Here is a 23,080-nt window from a genome sequence, read left to right as displayed (position 1 = left end):
AAATGAGAGTACCCCTAAACATTTTTGTAGAAAAAAGCACTGCTTGTACCACCTCGAAGTGCAGGTGGATTTCCCCCCAAAAAAGTTTTTTTGAATAGTCCCCCTTTGTAAAAGTGCCTCCAAAGATAAAATGTGTGTTGCACGAGAGGGTCTGCCCCAGCCTGCTCTCTTAGAATGAAAGTGTGTGTGCTTTTGGGTGGGGGGCTTGCAGACTTAACTAGTCCGTACCCCTGATGGACGCAGGAAATCTAGAGCCGCTTGAAGATCACTGGGGCGGGGGACGATCACCCTTCCAGGTAATACGTAGGTTCCATTATTGAGCTGTTCTTCTTGTTAACAGGATTTGCCTAATAGTCTGCTGAAATCTACCCTCCTTTACCTCAAGACCATTAGGGTCACATTTGAACCATACGTCTAAAGCACTGCAATGCTATTTTAAACAAGTGCAGTGGTACCTCGGGTTACAGATGCTTCAGGTTACAGAGTCTGCTAACCCAGAAATAGTACCTTGGGTTAAGAACAGAAATAACGCGGCGGCAGCGGGAGGCCCCATTAGCCAAAGTGGTACCGTAGGTTAAGAACAGTTTTAGGTTAAGAACGGACCTCCAAAACTAATTACGTTCTTAACCCAAGGCACCACTGTAAGGATGTCTCCTGAGAAATTCTGGGAGCTGTAGTTTGTTAAGGGCCGATAAAAGGAAGTCCTCCGTGCAGCATGTAGTTCAACTATGGAACTCCCTGCCACAGGAGGCAAGCTTTAATGGGCAGTAGTAGCTCTCCTGTTGTCTTTGTCCATGGAGTCAGGCTTGAGAGTCCCATGGACTGCAAGAAGATCAAACCTCTCCATTCTGAAGGAAATCAGCCCTGAGTGCTCACTGGAAGGACAGATCCTGAAGCTGAGGCTCCAATACTTTGGCCACTTCATGAGAAGAGAAGACTCCCTGGAAAAGACCCTGATGTTGGGAAAGATGGAGGGCACAAGGAGAAGGGGATGACAGAGGACGAGATGGTTGGACAGTGTTCTCAAAGCTATCAACATGAGTTTGACCAAACTGCAGGAGGCAGTGGAAGACAGGAGTGCCTGGCGTGCTCTGGTCCAGGGGGTCACGAAGAGTCGGACACGACTAAATGACTAAACAACAACAACAAGTAGGTCTTCAGCCACGTTCTTCCCCCTCCTTGCCCTCACTTCCTCTCTGCCATGTGGGATCCTTTCAACAGGAGATGTTGGGGACTGAACCGATAATGTGCGTGTCAGGGAACTGACATCGGAGCTAGAGGCGGAGGGAAGGCTCTCAAATGATGCTGGAGAAGGGCCCAGCAGGGAGAGAGGCAGCTCCGCAGATGGGGAAGCAAATCAGCGCAACACCAGGGATATAGAGGGGCTGATGGGGGAATGGGCGAGAGGGCGAGAGGGCTCCAGGACTCTTCACCGGACACCAGCGGGGAGAGCACGGGTCCCCCGCGCAGAGAGAGTAGGAGGAGACTGGGTGTCAAACAACTTTTATGTTGGAAAAGATTTAAGAAACACCCACTGACAGATTCTGCTAGCGACTGAGGCAGCCACGAAGTGAAGGGCTGCCCAGACTGAAAGGTTTAGCAAGGCAACAAAGCTTGGAGAGGCGGCAACTTACGCACGAGCAACCCATACACATTACAGTGCGCAAGGCAAGTGCTCTACCACCGTGCAGTGGGAACCCTCTGCTGATGAAAGTGTGTGGCTCCAGCAACCTCAAAATAATTATTTTGCGATCAGTAAGTAAAGTTAAAGTGACTCCATCTTTATTTGAACGCTCAATGTGCGTTAAAACAAATTTGACATTACAGGTAGCATTACATATTTGTTAGGTTAGCATTACAGCATTATGCAGTTGTACAACGGTTCAAGTTATTTTTTTTCTTACTTTTTTTTTGTTTTGTTTTGACACCAAGTTGTAACTTGTCCAAGTTATTTTTTTTTTCTTTTTAATTTTACAATAGACACGAGGTGAAAAGGAAAAAAAACAAAATCCCAACCGAAAATGACCCAAATTTGGGAGATATTACAGTGAGGCAGCTGTCAATACATTTTTTAATAAAAACAAACAAACCCAAAACCCGACTGTTATCTGACCCTCTTTATTTCCCCATTATTCCTGAGGAGTAATGGATCTCTTCACATCTGCCCAATAAGCCTAAATCTATTTTAACCCTGAGCACATTTCCTTGACAACAACTTCATTTTTTCCCCTCTTTACAGCTGGAAGGAGAGATTATTTAGGCTTAAGAAAGATGGGTTTTACTTGCATTGAAAACTTTTTTTAAAAAAAGTGGGGATAATTAAGATTGATAATTCAAGATGAGCCCTAATCTATCAGTAATTGGGGTCAAAATTGGGTTGAGGAGGAAGGGGGTGATGTAAGGATTAAGCGTCAAGATGATCAGTTTGAATTCCAAATTCGGCACCAACCTGGCCTTTGCAGAGAAGAGGTCCTAATTCTCCCAGTTCTGAAATGGTTCTGAGTGTCTGTCTCTCAATAAATCTTACTCCTGGGCTGGGGGAAACCCTCTTAAGCATTGCTGTACTACAATTCCCATCACCGCCTGGGCATTGAGCCATGGCACTTGGGACAGACGGGACTTGCAGGTATTGAGGCCACCCACCTATTTTACAGCAGTGCTTCATAGCTTACCCTGCAACACATCCTTTAGGGCAGGCGTTGGTAGGCCTCAGGCTTGTAGGATCAGCATTCTTCACTACTGTGTTCCGCATCCCTAACCAATGGCTAAGCTGGCTGGGCATGATGGGAGTTGTAGTCCAGCAACACTCTCCTGCAGCCTTCCTTAACCTGGTGCCCTCTGGATGTTTAGGACTGCAGCTCCCATCAACCCTAATCAGCATGAGGAAGGCTGATCTACTGGAACCCTGATAACCCCCCCCCCCAAAAAAAAAATAGTTGCCAAGGCTGGCAGGCGTACCCCCCCCCCCAAATTAAACAATAAGGTGCTCGGTCTTTGAATTTGTGGTCAGTTCTGGACCCAGGGCCCACTGACAAAAAAAGCTAGAGTAGACTCATCAAAGTAGGTTCATTAATTTCACTGGGTCTACTCTGAGTAGTACTTAGTTGGAGACAACAGCTCCCCCTCCAAGGTTCTATTTCTGAGGGGTGAAGTTTTTGCTATTAGCTAAGTGAGAAGCTCTTGCCAACCAACTGCGAATCAACAAGAGATCTACCTGGTTTGACGTTAGGTGGAAATGGGGGTGAGCTGGGCATTGATCCCTCTAGCTCTCCTGGACGGGGGTGGGGGTTTGTATGTGACTCCGTTTCCAGACTCAGAAACTAGAGCAGGCATAGGCAAACTCAGCCCTTCCAGCTATTTTGGGACTACAACTCCCATCATCCCTGCCCACTGGTCCTGTTAGCTAGGGATGATAGGAGTTGTAGTCCCAAAACAGCTGGAGGGCCGGAGTTTGGGGGTGCCTGAACTAGAGCAAGCATGGAAGGAAACTTGACCCCCAAGGGCTTTTAGGGAGGGAATGGCTGGGTTTCCAGTAGTCTTCTTTCTCCCCCAAACACAAAGTTGCATCCAATGTTAGACTTCCATGGAGCGGACCCATTGAAACTGATGGACACAACTCCCTTAGGCCCCTGAATTTCAATGGGTCTGCGCTGAGTGAAATGGAGATACCTCCCACGGGGCTGTGCCGAGACAGTTCACCTCTCTGCGGCCAAGGCGCCTCCCCACCACTGAAACGACTTCTCCTAGTTTTTGTTTTAAAGTATGATACAGTATTTACAGCATACAGGGCACAGGATGAGTTAAGTGCATGGATGTGACTTGGTGAATACTGAAATACCCATTTCCCATGTGGCTTCCCCCTTAACTTGGATCTGCCTTGCTTCGCAAATGGCTTACGGGTTGGTCCTGGGAAAGGAGGCTGGGTAGGGGAGATTGACTTTTCTTTCAGCCCTATCTGTTGATGTGGAAGTTGCAGGCTTCTGGATGACGCAGAGCTCTTCAGCAGACAATCTTGACCTGTCTGGGGACGGCTTCTGTGTCAGCTTGAAAGCTTGTGCACTCCGTCACCAATAAATGTTGGTGGAGCATTTCAGGTGCCCAGAATGTTGCAAGGGGAGGTTGTGGAGCTGGAAAACTCTTGCTTAGATATAGATCTCCAGTGGCTATTTATTTCTATCGGCTGATCTAGCTGTGAAGCATGCACTGGAAGCCGACCAGGCTCTAATTAATGACAACAGTAATAGTAAATAAACATTGGTGGTGGGTTCTTTGTGAGAGTTACCTGCTTGCCACCCTTGTAGGCATTAGGATCAATGCACATGCAACCCTGTCTAGTCGCCTATTGGCCGGGCCGGGTCTGCTACATCCGTAGCCTGCACCACTGCTTCAGGCGGCACAGCTCAAGGGGCACTTTCCTGCTTGAGATGAGCAACACCTAAGAGGCCCGCTTTCAAATCATGGTAGAGGCAGGACAAAGACTTGGCTTGAAAGATTAAGAGGGAGATAGATGCCTCCTGGTCCAACTCCAAATGAAGTCTTTTTCTTTGAAAGAGACTGCTTCGGAAGTGGATGGAGTAGAGAGCATCTTGCAATGTTCTGGACAACAAGGACAAGGAAATTATTCCAGGATCCTGTTTTACAGGGAGGGAATTGCTTTCAGCAGCACTTATAATTCACAGGAACCATTTCCATCCACTCTGAGATCTCTCTGATCCAAGACAGGTGCCCCCAAACCATTGCATGTACACCAACGGCATTAGATCACCCAAGTCACAAAGAATTGCAAAGAATCAACAGGAAGGGGGTGGGCAGACGATGTCAACAAAGAGCCAGCGATTCAACACCAGAATCCAATATTATTATTATTATTAAAAAAAGAATAAATTGGGAGAGAAGCTGAATAGGCCAATTGAGGTGAATTACCAACAAATACAGTTCAGCACAAAACACGACTTTCATAGTGACAGATAAATCGTATTAAAAACTGTACTTTTGATATTGGTAAAGTTATATTATTATTTTTTTGTTGTTTTTTAACTTTTGTATTCGGCATGCAACAGTGCGGTTACACCTTTTTATTTTATTATATATATTTATATATATATATATGTTTTGTGGTATTTATTAAAATTAATGCTCTTTTTTTTGTTAGGTTTTGTTTTTTAACTTTTTGTAAGTTCCTTTTTTCCCCTTTTTCTTTTTTTAGAACTTTTAGTGTGCCCTGCAAAAGTTAAACATCACTAGAGAGAACCGATCAGCTGCTTCGTACGGAAACCTTTAAGTTTCTACGACTAAGACGGAAGGCGGGAGGAAGAGGAGGAGGAGGAGGAGGAAATGAAAGGCCAAGTGTCTGTTTGCGCAGGGGCGCCTGGTGCAAGCGCCCGGTGCCCCCCCGCTCACCCTGCTAGTATTCGCTCAAGCTGTGCCATTTGGCGATCTGCTTCCTGGGGCTCTCGCACACTTCCCGCCAGTGTTCCACGCCGCCCGCCGTGACGCTGTGCGCTCCCAGGATCAGCCGGCCCACCACTTCGTTTTTCGTGGTGCGGTCGAAGTCGATGACCAGGAATTCGATGCTGACGTCCGGGAGGAGATCCACGGGGATGTCATATATGAAGGATTCGTTGAAGACGGGATTCAAAGTGCACTTCTTGACGTGAGTTTTCTTTTTGGCTATGCGCTTTCTGCCGTAGTACACGTTCACCTTGACGTAGGGGTCTGCCGGAAAGAAGGGAGAGGAGCAAGCCAATAACACAGGCCAATAACTGGCAGTACCACCCGAGCGGGATTTTTTTTGGGGGGGACAGAACTCTGGGAACCTCCCCCCCTCAGCAGAATGAGCAGGGACCCCCCCTCACCCTAATTGGAGTGAGATTGGCTCACCATGTTTATGAAGAAAGTGAAGGAATAATGATGGTGGTAATAATTTTTATTATTATTTATATCCTGCCCAGAGTGGCTGGGTTGCCCCTGGCTTCCAACAGATAGAAAACGCTAACCATTAAAAAAAAAAATCCCAATACAGGGCTGCCTTTAGGTGTCTTCTCAAAGTTGTAGGGTCTCAGCCAGCATACCAGATGGAGCTGGTAAACAGCTGCCCTGAACACATCAGAATAATAGAATTGTAGAGTTGGAAGGGACCCCAAGGGGTCATTCAATATACCTGTATACCTGAAGGAGCGTCTCCAACCCCATTATTCTGCTCGGATGCTTAGGTCCAGTAGAGGGCCTTCTGACAGTTCCCTCGCTGCGAGAAGCAAAGCTACTGGGAACCAGGCAGAGGGCCTTCTCGATAGTGGCACCCGCCTGTGGAACGTCCTCCCACCAGATGTCAAAGAGATAACTAACTACCTGACATTTAGAAGACATCTGAAGGCAACCCTGTTCAGGGAAGTTTTTAATGGGTGACATTTTGATGTATTTTTAATCTTTGTTGAAAGCCTCCCAGAGTGGCTGGGGAAACCCAGCCAGATGGGCGGGGTACAAATAATAAATTTTTATTATTCGAGTCCAAACCCTTGCAAACCCAGGCAGGGATAGGAAAGACCTGGAGAGAGCTGCCTGAGGCTCTGCTGAGAGCTCCTGACAATCACTGGAGGTTTTTAAGCAGAGATTGGAGGGCCCTCTACAATGGATGCTCCCTTCAACTCTATGCTTCTATGAATCAATGTTTCTATGATTGTAGACAATGCTCAGAGCTAAGCCAGACCAAGGGTCTGATTCAGTATAAGGCAGATTCCTGGAGGATGTGTGTCCCTCCAGACGTTGCTGGACTCCAACTCCCATCATCCTTGACCTTTGGCCATGCTGGCTAGGGGCTGATGGGAGTTGTAGTCCACCATCAATCAGGAAGGCCACAGTCTTCCCCAATCCCTGGCTTCTCTGCTTCTCTCATATGTTCCCGAGTCCTGGAACGGTGCTGAATGTAAAAACATAAGAAGACAGACTAAAGGTCCATTTAGTCTGGCCAGATGTCTCCAGGAAGCTCAGAACCTGGGCCTGAAGGGCAACAGAATCTCTCCCATGATGTGCCCCTAACAACTAGCATTCAGAGATACAGTGCTGCCCCGCAAGACGAATGCCTTGCAAGACGAAAAACTCACTAGACGAAAGGGTTTTTCGGTTTTGCGTTGCTTCGCTAGACGAATTTCCCTATGGGCTTGCTTCGCAAGACGAAAACGTCTTGCACTTTTTTCTTAAAGCCGCTTGAAGAGGCGCAGTTGCGACGGACCGTGCTTCGCAAGACGAAAAACATCGCAAGATGAAAAGACTCACGGAACGAATTATTTTCGTCTTGCGAGGCACCACTGTATACTGCCAATCCACATGGAGGCTCTGTTTAGCCCTTGGCAGACCTCTCCTCTTCTAGGAATTTGTATGATGGTAGAGTTTCTGGGGCATGGGTGCGGACCCTGAAAAGCAAGTAGCTCAAGATGAGGCAAGCCAAACCATAACCCCAATCTCCTAAACACAAGGTCGCTAACTCAAGAAACCAAGGAGAACGTTTTCTTCCCTGACATTCTGTTAGGGGTTCATGAACCAGAGTTCGCGTTGAGGGAGGTAACTGAAAAATAAAGCAAAGCCACTGAAGGTTGTGATCCTGGTCTGTGCAGGTCAGGGATGGAGAAATGCCAACTATGTCATGCCATCCAGCCCTCTGGAGTCTCTTCAGGCCACGCCCCCTCTTCCCAGGCCACACCCCTCACCAGCCCTGCTCCGTACCTTCCTCGAGTGCTCTTTGCCTAGCTGGAATTTGTCCTCAAAAGGTGTGAACATCAAATGAAGGATCAAGTTGTGTCTTTGGGGCTTTACATTTCAAACACCCTGGAGATGTTGGGGTGTTTTTTTGTTTTGTTTTTAATGCTTGGGGCACTTCACAGTGCAATCTTTTTGGGCTGCCACATAGAAGAGGGCAAAGAGTTGTTCTTCGCTGCTGTCCTGGCCAGGATTAGAACTAGTGGGCTTTAGTTGCAGGAGAGCAGATTTGGGGCAAACATTAGGAGAAAGGGATGGCTGCCTTCTGATCTCTCCAAGGATGCACAGGATTCATAAGCTGGCTCAGTGGTTACAAATGGGAGGGAGGGAGAAACTCAGTTTGCATTTAAAGGTGGACCTACGAAATCCGCGTTCTCTGAAACTACATGAATCGAAGCACCGCCGTCCTTTGCAGCTCTCCAAATTTTTCAGCACTGTGTGTTCTCCAACAATGTGTACGAAAATGCATGTACCGAGTGTGCATAAACTTGCATACAAAAGCGGGAAAATTGCTTTGCAAAATGCGTCTATTAGGCAAAACTGCAAACAGTTTTTTTGGGGGGGGGAATTGCAGTAAAATGCTGACAAGTTTTCACTAAAAAAAAAAAAGCAAATCACTGCAGAAATGCAGGGAACTGAATTTAAGGTTGGGGGGAAAAATGAGAAACCAAGAGGAACCGAAATGAACAGATCCATCCCTCATTAAAAAGTAACATGAACAAAAGAGCGTTCAAAGGGGCACACGAGGAAAACATGGAGATGAGGCGGAGTAAATAGCTTCTACCTGAGAGGCCGGTGATGTCCATCTTGGGCAGATGTCTCGCCTTCAAAACCACCACAGTCATCCTCTGGGCAACAGGATGGTAAGACAAGGAAACCTGCAGCTCCCCTCTGCTGACGCATTTCTGGAAAGAGATATTATTATTATTATTATTATTATTATTATTATTATTATTATTATTATACGGAACTATGGTCTAATGGTCTGACACAGTACAAGATAGCTTCCAGTCAATATAAGTAACGCCGAGCTAGGTGGACCCTTGACCTGACTTGGTACCTCAGGTTACAGACGCTTCAGGTTACAGACTCCGCTAACCCATAAATAGTACCTCGGGTTAAGAACTTTGCTTCAGGATGAGAACAGAAATCATGTGGCAGCAGGAGGCCCCATTAGCTAAAGTGGTACCTGAGGTTAAGAACAGTTTCAGGTTAAGAACGGACCTCTGGAACGAATTAAGTTCTTAACCTGAGGTGCTACTGTATAAGACAGCTTCCCATGTTCCTATTTAAAATTAGCTCTTTGTGCAGAACAATGAGGACTAGAATCTTGTATTTCTAGGGGAAGGGCTGTAGGTCAGTGGGAGAGCACCTGCTTGAAGCGAAGAACTTCCTAGGTTCAATCCTTCAGGTAGGGCTGGGAAAGACCTGTCACGTGCAACCGTGGAGACCTGCTGCTGCCAGTCAGTGTGGGTAACCCCCTGCGGGGTCTAGATGGACTCCGTATAAGGCAGCTTCCTAGGCCCACCTTTGAAGGGGACCAGAATCCTGACCTCCTAGGAAAGAGCAACTTCACCACTACCTTAAAAAGCAGGTTCGAAATCGCCAGCGAACTCTGCAATCGGGGAGGGCGTGGTGTTTTATTGTTTACATCCTCCGTGCTTCCGCTGCTTAAATGCTTTTCGGCGGTAGATGACTTGTCCATAGTGAGTAGGTCATTTCTTCTTCTTTTTTAAAGGAAAGACATGGCTGTGTTGAAAGGGAGTTAATACAGTGGAAATAAAACAGGGCCTTGCCAAGTGTTTTTAAAAAGCCGTTGTTAAGGCTGTGAATAGCAGGCCGGGTTGCCATGGCCGTCGTGTCCTAGATTCGGCATTTTGGGAACTGCCCGGGACTCTTGAGTTAACGTTTATCCAAAGCCAGTCCTCCTCCTTTCCCTTCCTCCCGGAATCACAAGTGGAAAGTGCCCCGTTTGGGCCAAACGACTCTTCGGCATCTGCACCATACAGTAGTACCTCAGTTTAAGAACTTAATTTGTTCTGGAGGTCCGTTCTTAACCTGAAACTGTTCTTAACCTCAGGTACCACTTTAGCTAATGGGGCCTCCCGCTGCCACTGCATCCTGTTCTCATCCTGAAGCAAAGTTCTTAACCCGAGGTACTATTTATGGGTTAGCGGAGTCTGTAACCTGAAGCGTCTGTAACCTGAGGTACCACTGTATATCAAGTCAGGTCAAGGGTCCACCTAGCTCGGCGTTACTTATATTGACTGGAAGCTATCTAGCATCTAGATCAAGGGAAGTAATAGTGCCACTGTATTCTGCTCTGGTCAGACCTCACCTGGAGTACTGTGTCCAGTTCTGGGCACCACAGTTCAAGAAGGACACTGACAAACTGGAACGTGTCCAGAGGAGGGCAACCAAAATGGTCAAAGGCCTGGAAACGATGCCTTATGAGGAACGGCTAAGGGAGCTGGGCATGTTTAGCCTGGAGAAGAGGAGGTTAAGGGATGATATGATAGCCATGTTCAAATATATAAAAGGATGTCACATAGAGGAGGGAGAAAAGTTGTTTTCTGCTGCTCCAGAGAAGCGGACACAGAGCAATGGATCCAAGCTACAAGAAAGAAGATTCCACCTAAACATTCGGAAGAACTTCCTGACAGTAAGAGCTGTTCGACAGTGGAATTTGCTGCCAAGGAGTGTGGTGGAGTCTCCTACTTTGGAGGTCTTTAAGCAGAGGCTTGACAACCATATGTCAGGAGTGCTCTGATGGTGTTTCCTGCTTGGCAGGGGGTTGGACTCGATGGCCCTTGTGGTCTCTTCCAACTCTATGATTCTATGATTCTGCTTATTTAAGCAGTCGTGGCTTTCCCCCCCAAAGAACCCTGGGAATTGTAGTTTGTTATGGGCATTGAGATTTGTTAGGAAATGCCCCTACACCCCTCACAGAGCTGCCGTTCCCAGTATGGTTTAGCAACCAAACCAATTCCTCTTCCTGGGGAATTGTAGCTCTGTGAGGTGAATGGAGGAGTCTCATAACAACTCTCAGGGCCCTTAACAAACTACAGCTCCCAGGATTCATTGGGGGTGGGAGAGCCATGACTGTGATCAAAGCTAGTGGGTGTTGGAGTCCAGCAATGTCTGTAAGGCATCATGCTGGCTGACCCTGCTCCATTTCACTGTAGGGGCGCTGTCAGGAAACATGCATGAGGCTGGTTCGGATGTCGCACCAGACGTGAGACGGACCCTCTCTCCTCCCCTCATCCGCAGTGATTCCCCCTGCCCAGCCTTTCCTGCTTTGAGGCATTTGAACCAGCAAAGTCTGGTTTGCACATTGGGATTGGAAACTAGGGCCCCATCTGCACTATACAGTGGTACCTCGGGTTAAGTACTTAATTCATTCTGGAGGTCCGTTCTTAACCTGAAACTGTTCTTAACCTGAAGCACCACTTTAGCTAATGGGGCCTCCCACTGCTGCCGTTCTCATCCTTTCTGTTCTCATCCTGAAGCAAAGTTCTTAACCCGAGGTACTATTTCTGGGTTAGCAGAGTCTGTAACCTGAAGTATCCTCAAGTGTATGTAACCCGAGGTACCACTGTACGTTTAAAGAGCTCTTACACCATCTTTACAGTTATGACTCCCTCCCTGCAAAAAAAAAAAAAAAAAAAAAAGGAATCCTGATGTCAGGGGTTCAGGAGCAGAGACGCAGAGAAGGGAGGAAGCAGAGAGCGAGGGGGAGGAATCCGAAGGGAAAATGAGTGATGATGACGACCCGAGATCTCCAAGCCTAAGCAGTGAGTCAGAGGACTCCCAAAAGGGAGCCCCAGTGAGCAGAGCAAGGGGGGGATCCGGGGGGACACCCCAGGAGGAAGGGAACAGAGGAGATTCAGAGAGCAGCAGCTGGAAGTCGGGACCCACGCTCATAACTGAGGGCGGCAGCAGCTGGAAGTCGGGACCCACGCTCAAGACTGAGAGCAGCAGGGAGGAAGGTAGCCAGGCATCGGGTTCCGGAGGCTGTCAGCAGGAGGGAGGGCACGAGTCAGGGGTGGTCACGCCCTCCTCAGAGAGCGAGGCAACGGTTAAGAGGAAAGTAGAGAGTTGGGCGCGCGCGCCAAGTTCAAATGCAGCGGAAGCTGGAGCAGTAAGCAGCCCGGAGAGTGAGCCAGGTCCTAAAGCCCGCCGCAAGGAGGCAGAAGGATCAGGGGGGTCAGCGTCAGAGGAGAGTAGAAGGGAGGAGGCCCAGGGGGGCAGAAGGACCCAGAGACGTAGGGAGAGGCGAAGGAGGTGGAGCAAGGCTAGGGTATTAAGCTGGTGTGCAAGAGGCGGGGACTCAGACGGGTCTTCGCCGACCTAGGGCAGAAGGTGTAGAGCTGCACGCTGCAGTTCGGAAATGAAACCTGTAACTTAATAAAGACTCTTATAAAGTGAACGCTGGCGGACTTGGTCCTATGTGAGCTGGGACTGGGTGGCAGCTCTGACAGTAAGACCCGTCTCCTAAAAGCTTCGGACACCTGATATCTCGCAGCGGAGAGAGAGGCAGCTGGAGGAGGGGATCGGTGTTTGGGAGCAAGCTCACGACGGTTAGCAGAGATGACGGAAGCAGAGAAAGTTGCAGCGCTGCAACAGGCAGTTACCCAATTGAACGCGGAGGTACTGGGCATCCAAGAAGAGGGAGGAGGATGCGGCAGCCGCCTACAGAGATCTCCACGCCAGGTTTGAAGCATGGGTTAAACACGGGCAGCCAGGACCCAGACCGGAGGGGGTTGGGTTGGCACGGAGAGCAGGAGGGCTTGTGGCTCACTTCGATGGGAATTTACAACAGTACCCCAATTTTCGAGCTGACGTAATGTGCGCACTGCAACTGCTGGCAAAAGACTTTAGAGATGAGGAAGAGAAAGTGGGGTTCATACTATCCCATTTGCATGGGGATGCTAAAGCGTGGCTACGCAATTTGTGGAGGGATAAAGATCCGGCGCTTCAGAATGCAGATGCCTTTATCAAAGCGATGGATGCGTGTTTTTTGTCTACTATTGATGTGGATCTTGCCCGACGGGAGATTCATGGACTGAAACAAGGGAGGGCAAGCGTCCGGCAGTACCACGCCCGCTTTTTTGCGCTGGTCAGTGCCTTAGAGTGGGACCGGGATTCGCCCCCTGTCAGAGACCTGTTCTGGGAGGGCCTAAGCTCAGCGGTCAAGGATGAAATTGCAAGGGGGGAGAGGCCCCGAAGCACGCAGGAGGTGGTCCAAAGGGCGCTGACTGTGGGGGTGAGGCTGGAAGAACGTCCCTGGTGCAGAGATGAAGGACGTGGAGGGCGCGAAGCAGCGAGAAGTTTCTCTTTCGTTCCAAGAGAAGCAGCGCGTGCGCAATCCACACCTCCGCCAGGAGGGGGAGGGGAACCGATGGAGGTTGGAGGTGCAAGGGCTCAGTCAGCAGCCAGAGCCCAAGCACCGACAGCAGTGAAAGCGAAGCCTCCTAGAGGGAACAGGAAGTGTTACATCTGCGAGGATCCAGGCCATTTGGCGAAAGAGTGTCCCCGGAGGCTCCACAAGCACACTGCAGCCTCAGCAATGGTGACTGCAGCAACGCAGCAAGGGGAACCACAGCAGGGAAACGACGATGTCTGGCTGGAGACAGAGGCACTGGGGCCCAGCCAGACGCATCAGTGAAGCAGTCCCCAGCGATCTTGCAACCCACGGACCCCCTCCCACCCAAACCAGTAGTGCAGCTCACAGCATCTCTCCAGCTACCCGATGGCGTCACTATCGAAGTGCCGCTTTCTGTGGATTCTGGAAGCAACGCAGACTTTATAGCGCAGGATTTTGTGGAGCAGCACGCTATACAGCTACTGCCTGCCACTCTGCCCCTGCAAGTCGTCACAGTGGATGGCAGAGAGTTGCTAGGGGGGCAGGTGGTGAAGCAAACGCCACCGATGGTGATGCGCCTTGGCAACCACAGGGAAGTCATCAGTTTTAATGTCACCCAACTGTCGGACACGCCCATTGTGTTGGGCATGAGTTGGCTGGACAGGCACAGTCCGACACTGGCTTGGTACCAGAGACAGCTGATCTTCGGCTCCTCTTATTGCGCAGAACACTGCATCCTGCCCAGACAGGAGGGTGAGGAGGAGGAATCACAACTGCAGTTGGGAACGTTGCAAGCAGTCCCCCACAAATACGCGGACTTTCTGGAGGTCTTCTGTGAGAAAGAGGCTGACAAGCTACCACCGCACAGGCAATATGACTGCAAGATTGACCTCCTACCAGGGGCGACGCTGCCGAAAGGGAAGCTGTATTCCATGTCTGAGGACGAATTACAGGAACTCAAACAGTTCATAGATCACAATTTGCAGCGCGGTTTCATCCGGGAGTCCAGGGCAGTAGGGGGCAGTCCTGTTTTCTTCGTGAAGAAGAAGGACACGCCCCAGAAAAGACTGGTGGTGGATTTTCGCCTCTTAAACAAGATGACCAAGCCTTCTGATTTCCCCATGCCCAGGATTGACGACCTGCTAGCGACGGTGCGCAAGGGACGCGTGTTCACCAAGTTGGACCTGCGAGGTGCGTACAATCTCATCCGCATGAGGGAGGGCGATGAGTGGAAGACAGCCATGTTCACGCCTCTGGGCACCTACGAATACAGAGTGATGCCGTTTGGATTGCAAAACGGTTCTCACTGTTTCCAAGCTTTCATGCATCATGTGTTGGCGGGACTCCTTTACAAGAAGTGCGTCTGCTTTCTGGATGACATCCTGATATTCTCCGACTCGCAGCAAGCCCATGACCAAGATGTTCGGGAGGTGCTGAAGAGGCTGCAGCAGCATAGACTGTACGCCAAACTGGAGAAGTGCCAGTTCGACACGACGGAGGTGGATTTCTTGGGTTACAAGTTGTCGGACAAGGGGCTAGCCATGGACAGCGCCAAGGTTCGTGCGGTGTTGGATTGGAAGAGCCCGCGCAATCGGAAGGAGGTCCAGCGGTTTGTCGGCTTCGCCAACTTCTATCGCAAGTTTATCAAGGGGTTCGCGATGCAGACGGCGGCCATTACGGACACGCTAAGCTCCAAGAAAAAGAAATTCATCTGGACGGAGCAGGCGGAGCAGTCCTTTCAGGCACTCAAGCGTCTCTTCGCGTCGGAAGAGCAACTGCTGCATATCGACCCCAGCAAACCGATGCGGGTAGAGACAGACGCGTCCGATAGAGCAGTGGGAGCTGTCCTGCTGCAAAGGGACCCACAGGGGGTCTGGAGGCCGGGAGCGTTCTACTCCAGAAAGCTCAGCAAGTCGGAGCAGAACTACACCATCTGGGACAGGGAGTTGCTGGCCATTCATGCAGCTTTCAAGGCGTGGAGGCACTTCCTGATCGGCGCCAAGCACACGGTGCAGGTCTGCACGGATCACAAGAATCTGGAGCACTGGCGCACGGCTCAGTTCCTGAACCAGAGGCAGATACGTTGGGCGGAGTTCTTTGCTGACTTCAATTTCCGAATAGAGTACGTCCCAGGCGACACCAACGTCATGGCGGATGCACTGTCCCGCAAACCGCAATACCTCGAAGAGGCGACGCCAGCGGCAGCCATGCACATCTTCGCGCCAACAGCGTGGGCGTGCGCTTCAGCCACAGTAGACCTGGATGCGGTGCGGCGGGCGTTGCAGGACGACTCCTTCGCGCGGGCGAAGATGGCAGAGGTGCACAAGGGCACGGCGAAGGGCGACGAGTTCCAGATACGAGACGGCTTGCTCTTACGTAAAGGGGCCATCTACGTGCCGGGAGACGAACTTCGCGCCAGGGTACTGCAGCAGCTGCACGACGCACCCACGGCCGGGCACTTTGGCACGGAAAAAACGGTGGAATTAGTCGCAAGGGACTTTTGGTGGCCCAGACTGAGAGGGGAAGTCGCGGACTACGTTGCGAGGTGCGACACCTGCCAGAGGGCCAAACCGGTGCACAAACCACCGGCGGGACTGCTGGAACCGCTGCAAACGCCGTTTGAACCGTGGGAGAGAGTGGCCCTGGACTTTGTTACGGATCTACCCAGCTCGAGAGGCAAGACAGCTGTACTAGTGGTGGTGGACTTGTTCACCAAGATGGCACATTTCATTCCGTGTGCGAAGGTGGCCACGGCGGAACAAACCGCCAAACTGTTCATAGATCACGTGTTCAAAGTGCATGGTCTGCCGCGGTCTATCCTGTCCGACCGCGGGCGCCAGTTCGTCTCGAATTTCTGGCAGAAGCTGATGAGTTTTCTAAATGTCAAGGTCGATCTGGCATCAGCAAGACACCCGCAGACCAACGGGCAAGCAGAGAGGGTCAATGCCATCATGCAGCAGTACCTCAGATGCTATGCCAATCAACAACCTGCGACCTGGGTGGATTACCTGCCGCTCGCCGAGTTCGCTTACAACAACACGAAGCACGTGTCCACAGGGGTGACGCCGTTCTTCGCCAACAATGGGAGGAATCCCAGAACCTTCCCGGGACGGGAGAGAGTGGGGGACGGAGAACCACAGACGGCGGACGCGTTCGCGTCAGAGTTGCAGGCGGTACACGATCAACTCAGACGGCAGCTGGAGCTAGCTAAGCACGCCTACAAGGTGCAAGCTGACAAGCACAGGCGGGTTGGCGAAGAGATCCAAGTGGGAGACTGGGTCTGGTTGGCAGCCCACGCAGTGCCGACCAGGTCACTAGCCAAGAAGAAGTTGGGGCACAAGCAAATTGGTCCGTACCAAGTCGAAGCACAGATCAACCCGGTAGCCTTCCGACTGGCGCTGCTGGAGGGTTCCAGAATGCATCCGGTGTTCCACAGGTCGGTGCTCACTCCCTACAAGGCACCTCACAGATTCCAGGAGCCAGGGACGGCACCGAGTCCGTTCCGGGAGCGGACGGAGACGCGAGGGGTGACGCAGCAAGACCCCATCAACGAGGTCACGGAGATTTTGGACTCCAGATGGGGAGAAGAGGGAGTCGAATACCTCCTAGCCAGAGAGGGCACCCGGGCCAGCGCCAATAGCTGGGTGCCAGACTACGCTTTGGAGGAACCCCTGCTCAAGGACGAGTTTCATGCCCTTTTCCCACACAGACCCATGCCAGCGAGCTTCTTCGACGACTGGCTGTTCACGCCCACACTTTCTTCCAGCACGTTCCATGGATTCGACTCGGACGGGGAACCAGCACTGAGCACCCGTTCCCCAGAAGGATCGCCGGCGGGTTCGGCGTCAGACACCTCGTATTGGTGGGACGATCGACCGGAGGAGCAATGGCGCCGGAAGTGGCTGGAGATGCCAGGTCGAGCGACCGACGCAGAGACTGACATGGACGTGTTCGGGGAGGACCTTGGGTTCGAGCACGGCGGTACAGAGATGGAAGCGGAACAGGTCAACGTCGGCGACCGCGAGGAGGAAGACTCGGAGGTCTTCAGTTGGCGGCCACCCACGGGGAGCGAACTGTATCCGGCATTCCCTCCCGTGATGATGGAGCACCCAGCACCCACACCTGAAAGCGGGGAGGGGGGAAGGGGGGGCTTCGAGGGGGGGATGGATGTCAGGGGTTCAGGAGCAGAGACGCAGAGAAGGGAGGAAGCAGAGAGCGAGGGGGAGGAATCCGAAGGGAAAATGAGTGATGATGACGACCCGAGATCTCCAAGCCTAAGCAGTGAGTCAGAGGACTCCCAAAAGGGAGCCCCAGTGAGCAGAGCAAGGGGGGGATCCGGGGGGACACCCCAGGAGGAAGGGAACAGAGGAGATTCAGAGAGCAGCAGCTGGAAGTCGGGACCCACGCTCATAACTGAGGGCGGCAGCAGCTGGAAGTCGGGACCCACGCTCAAGACTGAGAGCAGCAGGGAGGAAGGTAGCCAGGCATCGGGTTCCGGAGGCTGTCAGCAGGAGGGAGGGCACGAGTCAGGGGTGGTCACGCCCTCCTCAGAGAGCGAGGCAACGGTTAAGAGGAAAGTAGAGAGTTGGGCGCGCGCGCCAAGTTCAAATGCAGCGGAAGCTGGAGCAGTAAGCAGCCCGGAGAGTGAGCCAGGTCCTAAAGCCCGCCGCAAGGAGGCAGAAGGATCAGGGGGGTCAGCGTCAGAGGAGAGTAGAAGGGAGGAGGCCCAGGGGGGCAGAAGGACCCAGAGACGTAGGGAGAGGCGAAGGAGGTGGAGCAAGGCTAGGGTATTAAGCTGGTGTGCAAGAGGCGGGGACTCAGACGGGTCTTCGCCGACCTAGGGCAGAAGGTGTAGAGCTGCACGCTGCAGTTCGGAAATGAAACCTGTAACTTAATAAAGACTCTTATAAAGTGAACGCTGGCGGACTTGGTCCTATGTGAGCTGGGACTGGGTGGCAGCTCTGACACCTGGGAACTGTAGTTTATTATGGGCACTGAGATTTCATATGAAACTCCCTATTCCCCTTACAGAGCTACATTATTATTATTTTTTGCGGGAGGGGGGCAAGCAAAGTTGATTTTGAGCTATTTCTTTAGGAAAACTGGCAAAAACGACACTGCCGACATGAGTTGTAATATGTCCGGATTTCCCTGGACATTTTGCATATTTCTGCCCAGACACTGCTTCTGACTACAGTATTCTGGGTATATCCAGACGTATGGCAACCTTAGGAGGGGGCCTTGAAATTGCTATAGCATAAGCATCTAAAGCTGCATACATATCATACATGGCTGGTATTTAGTGGTGCCAGAGCTGGAAATGAATGGGGCCATTGCTTTTCCCTCTCCTTCCGTCACCCCCTTTTCTCTTCCTCTCTCTCTCTCTCTCTCTCTCTGTGTGTGTGTGTCACACTTTCTCCTCCTGTCTTCACAAGTGTCTGAACTGACCACTGCCACAGGCTGTGCTCCCCTCCTCCTTCCATTACCAGTTTTAATTTTCCTTGCCATATTTTCCTCTCCCTCCTCTTCTCCCATTGAACTCTCTTCCTACACACGCACATGTCCTAAGGTCAAGGGCCTTCCAAGCTTCTCTGCCCAGCTTTTGGGACCCTTGGAAACATAGGAAGTTGCCTTTCACTGAGTCAGACCATGGAGTCCACCCAGCTCAGCACTGTCCACACTGATTGGCAGCAGCTCTCCAGAGTTTCAGGCAAGGGGGCATTCCCAGCCCTACCTGGAGATGCTGGGGACAGAGCTTGGGACCTTGTGACAGTTGTTAAACCTCTGAGCTATGGACCCATGCTGGCTAGGGGCTGGTGAGAGACATAGCCCAACAATATCTGGAAGGCCATGAGCTCCTCATCCCTGCTTTACATCTCTGCTGTAAGTGCATTTAATGTGTGATCCCTGATTGGCTGGGACATGTGCCTAGGAGAGGAGTGTGGAGGCTGTGGCTCTCCAGGTGTTGCTGGACTCCAGTCCCCACGATCTCTGAACAGTTGGCTGTGGTGGCTGAGGCTGATGGGACATGGAGAGCCACACAGATTTCCCACCCCCACCTCTTTTTACTCTGATAGTGAAAACCTTCCCCGCCACCCCGAACAGCAAAGTACAGCGGACGCTCGGGTTGTGAACGTGATCCGTGCGGGATGCACGTTCGCAACCTGCAGCGGCACGTATGCGCATGCTTGGGTTGCAACCCGGAGCTTCTGCGCATGCGCAAAGCGCAATTTGGTGATTCTGTGCATGTGCCACCGCCGAAACCCGGAAATAACCCATTCCGGTACTTCCGGTAATTCCGTAACCCAAAAAAATGCAACCTGAAGCGTCTGTAACCCAAGGTATGACTGTAGTTTACAAAGGCAGCAGGTAGTTTACAAAGGGGCTGATGGGAACTATTGTCCAAAGATATCGGAAGGGGGAAGGCAGAAAAAGGGAGCCTTCATTGGATTGGCTTCCTGTTGTCTCAAGGAGCTCTCCCTGGTCCTGAAAGATGCGACTCCTAACAGCTTGCCTGTAACTCACTTTCTCATCCCTCTCTGCATCATAAGAACGGCCCGCTGGCCCATCTCTAATCCAGCATCATGTTTTCCCAGTGGCGAATCAGATACCCATTATGGGAAGCCCACAAGCAAGACGTGCCAACATTTCCAGTTCTCAGCCGCAGGAATAACTGCATGCCAGTCGCTTTCTGTTCCAGTGTCAATTGCTTTCTGACTTTGCTCGAGGGGAGGGGGACCCCCTCCCCATCACAGATCCTCAGGCCAGCTAGAACGGGGCAATAGTTGCAGCTTGGAAGGCAGACAGAAGCAAGGGAAGCTTAACTGCCTAGAAAGCCCGACAGCAAGACACAACAGCTGGTTTACGAGCCCAAAGATTTTATTTCTCCCCCTCTAATTGTGCAGAGAGGTGTGTCATCCCATTGAAGCGGGATTTATGTATTTATTTGAAAGCCACCCATCCTGCCTAATTAAAGAAATGTCTAGACAACTCAAAGCAGAAGCCTAAGATTTGCCAGAGGAGCTTGCTTTTGTGCCAAAGATGGAGAATCTCTGGTGTGGCCCCTCCAGACCTCTCCAACTGGCCCTTGGGTCTCTCCACATGTGTTCCTTATGTACATTCCTTATCAGGCCTGCTCCCACGGTGCATCTGCCTTGCTGGAATGAGTCCTTGAACTCTGCTATTCCTTTTTACTTGCTTGGATGGAGCATAGAGATGCGGGTGAGTGTAGAGAAGCAGCCTATTGTACAAAGGAAACCTTCGTTGCTTTGCCCATTCTGCCTCTTGCTCTGCCTGCCCTTGGGATGTGGCTCCTGGAAGGATGCTGCTGGACTGCAGCTCATCCCTGACCATTGGCCCCTCTTTCAAGGGCTGCTGGGAGTTGGAGTCCAACAGCAGCGTGGTGTAGTGGTTAAGAGCGGTAGTCTCGTAATCTGGGGAACCGGGTTCGCGTCTCTGCTCCTCCACCTGCAGCTGCTGGGTGACCTTGGGCCAGTCACACTTCTCTGAAGTCTCGCAGCCCCACTCACCCCACAGAGTGTTCGTTGTGGGGGAGGAAGGGAAAGGAGAATGTTAGCCGCTTTGAGACTCCTGAAGGGGAGTGATAAAGCGGGCCACAATGTCACACACAGCATCTAAAGGGTCACAGGCTTCCCATCCCTGAAGCAGACCACCGAAGCAGAGGAAACTACCTTTTGCAGAGTCAGAACATTAGCCCATCTAGTTCAGTATCATCTGCACTGACCTGCAAGAACTGTCCAGGATTTCAAAAGCAGAATCTCTCCCAGCTCTATCTGCAGGTGCTGGGATTGAACCCGGGACAGATTCCCTGCCACCGTGCTATTCCCTTCCCCCCAAATCTGCCTGTTACGTTTGTTTGGGAGCTAAGCACACACACAGAGGAAAAAAACACGTTAGATTGTGTATTGCCTGAGCAAAAATCCACATCCTGTTTATCTGTCGTAATGTAGCCCAGTTTCCCAAAGCGCCCTCCTCCATAGTGCTGATCTGGCTGCTTTCCAGCTACCACTTTGAAGGCGGCTGACCCCAATCCTTGCTCTGATTACTGTCCTTGCCAGCTCTGCGCTTGTTTGCATTACTGCTCGCGCTCCCGGGGAGTCTGCCGCTTCCTCTGGCTGGAACAATGCCTTGCAAAATCCCAGGTTACAGAACAGATGTTCCTCCTCCTCTTTAGAGAAGGAGGAGGAGGAAGAAACATGCGCAGAAAACTGGAATCGCGCCGTTCTGAGCTTGAGATGCACCCTCTCATGCAGAACCCAGGAGTTTCAGCAGAATACAAGGAATCTGCGGTTAGGAAAATATGAAACAGTCCTTCTGGACCAGGCAGAAAAGGCCTGTGCTCGGACAACAGCTCTCTTTGGATCTCCTGAGAACAGCCCCAGTTGCTGATGTGGTGAACCTTTGCCTTGTCTCCAATTCCCAGAGGTGCACAGTTACCGTATTTTGTGCTCTATAAGACTCACTTTTTCCCTCCTAAAAAGTAAGGGGAAATGTGTGTGCGTCTTATGGAGCGAATGCAGGCTGCGCAGCTATCCCAGAAGCCAGAACAGCAAGAAGGATCGCTGCTTTCGCTGCACAGCAATCCCTCTTGTTGTTCTGGCTTCTGAGATTCAGACTATTTCTTTTCTTGTTTTCCTTCTCCAAAAACAAGGTGCGTCTTATGGTCCGGTGTGTCTTATGGAGTGAAAAATACGGTGATACTTGTTCCCCAGCAGCACAAAATGACACTATGGAATTCACGTCCACACGAGGCAGCGATGGCCACCAACTTGGAGGGCTTTCAGAGAGGATGAGACAAGTCTGTGGAATGCTTTCCCCAGGGAGACATGCCTGGCGCCATCCCTGTCGGCCCCTGGGAGCCAGGCTGATACCTTTTGTTTACTCCGACCTTTGGTTATTTAATGTTGCCTCATGCACTGGTGCTCATCTTTCAGTTGGGGGTGGCTAGGACTTCTCCTTATTAATGTGTTACTGGGCAAACATCTTGTGCATTTTGTATTCTTCCTGTTTTTTTATTATTATTACTATTATTATTTTCTGGTTTCAGATCTTTTTACGTGTTGCATTTTACCATATCAGGTGTCACTCTGACGCTTTCCCTTTTGTATAAAGCGGCTGGTGGGTATAATAACCGGCGCTGTTGAAGCTGCCACATAATACTTGGTCTGCATTTGTAAGAAAATCCATCCTTTTTAATGGGGCTACATCCATACTTGGGAAGTCCCTACTTCTTGACAGGCGCCTTTGCTGCACTCATTTCAGCACCTGCTAGAAACATTCTTTTGTTTAGGCAAAGCCTATCGGCACATAAAATGTCAACACATGATTTAATCAGCTTTTTAGCTTATTGTTGATTTCAGTTATTATTATTGAATACTTTAAATTGTATTTTACTGTATAACTATGCTGTGTAAATATGACTGTATTTTACTAGTAATTTCATTGTTTTATTCGTTTTGTGAACCGCTTTGAGGTTGCTGGGTGTTTGTTTTTTTACAATCAAGCAGTATATAAATTTTGTGAAATAAAATAAATGAAAGATTCACTACGGATCAGGCTATCTCTGGTTCCTTGCCATGATGGCTGTCTCCTCCGTGCACCATTGGTGGCAGTCTGCTACTTAATAGTTCCAGGTGGGGAGAGTCGCTCGCTGCTGCGCTCAGACCCTTCTTTTGGGTTTCCTTCCCTTTAGGGTAGTGTTTCTTGAACCTGTGTTTCCTGCTGCTGTTGGACTATGTAATTCCCACCATCCCTGACCACTGGTCCTGCTGGCTAGAGATGATGGGAGTTGTAGTCCAACAACATTGCATTAAGGCATCTGTTTGGTTGCTGCTAGAACAGGCTGCTGGACTTGAGAGGGGCAGTCCTGGTCCATGGTCACAGACCAGTTCCCCTTGGCTCTTGCATCGGCACACCTGTCTTGTGGGTCCTACCAGCAGGTAC

At 50.7% G+C, this 23,080-nt stretch overlaps 1 protein-coding gene and 1 long non-coding RNA gene across 2 annotated transcripts in view; one reads left to right on the top strand and one right to left on the bottom strand.

Annotated features, from left to right (window-relative positions):
* Positions 1 to 1,661: 1,661 nt before the first annotated feature.
* LOC309520761 lies at positions 1,662 to 5,237 on the top strand. Its single transcript, XR_014214387.1, has 2 exons — positions 1,662 to 1,755; positions 5,207 to 5,237. It is a non-coding gene; the product is annotated as an uncharacterized lncRNA (long non-coding RNA).
* The window catches only part of SYT11 (synaptotagmin 11), a 33,721-nt gene continuing 12,401 nt past the window's right edge, over positions 1,761 to 23,080 (bottom strand). Inside the window, exons 3-4 of the mRNA XM_082202356.1 lie at positions 8,534 to 8,657; positions 1,761 to 5,715 (exon numbers count right to left, since the gene is read on the bottom strand). Of these exons, the coding sequence (XP_082058482.1) occupies positions 5,405 to 5,715; positions 8,534 to 8,657 (435 nt within the window). The 3' untranslated portion in view covers positions 1,761 to 5,404. The remainder of the gene's footprint in view (positions 5,716 to 8,533; positions 8,658 to 23,080) is intronic.

Source organism: Podarcis vaucheri (genome assembly GCF_965113315.1).
Source record: "Podarcis vaucheri genome assembly, chromosome: 16".
Classification (NCBI taxonomy): Eukaryota; Metazoa; Chordata; class Lepidosauria; order Squamata; family Lacertidae; genus Podarcis; species Podarcis vaucheri.
This window is presented reverse-complemented; position numbering and strand designations above follow the sequence as displayed.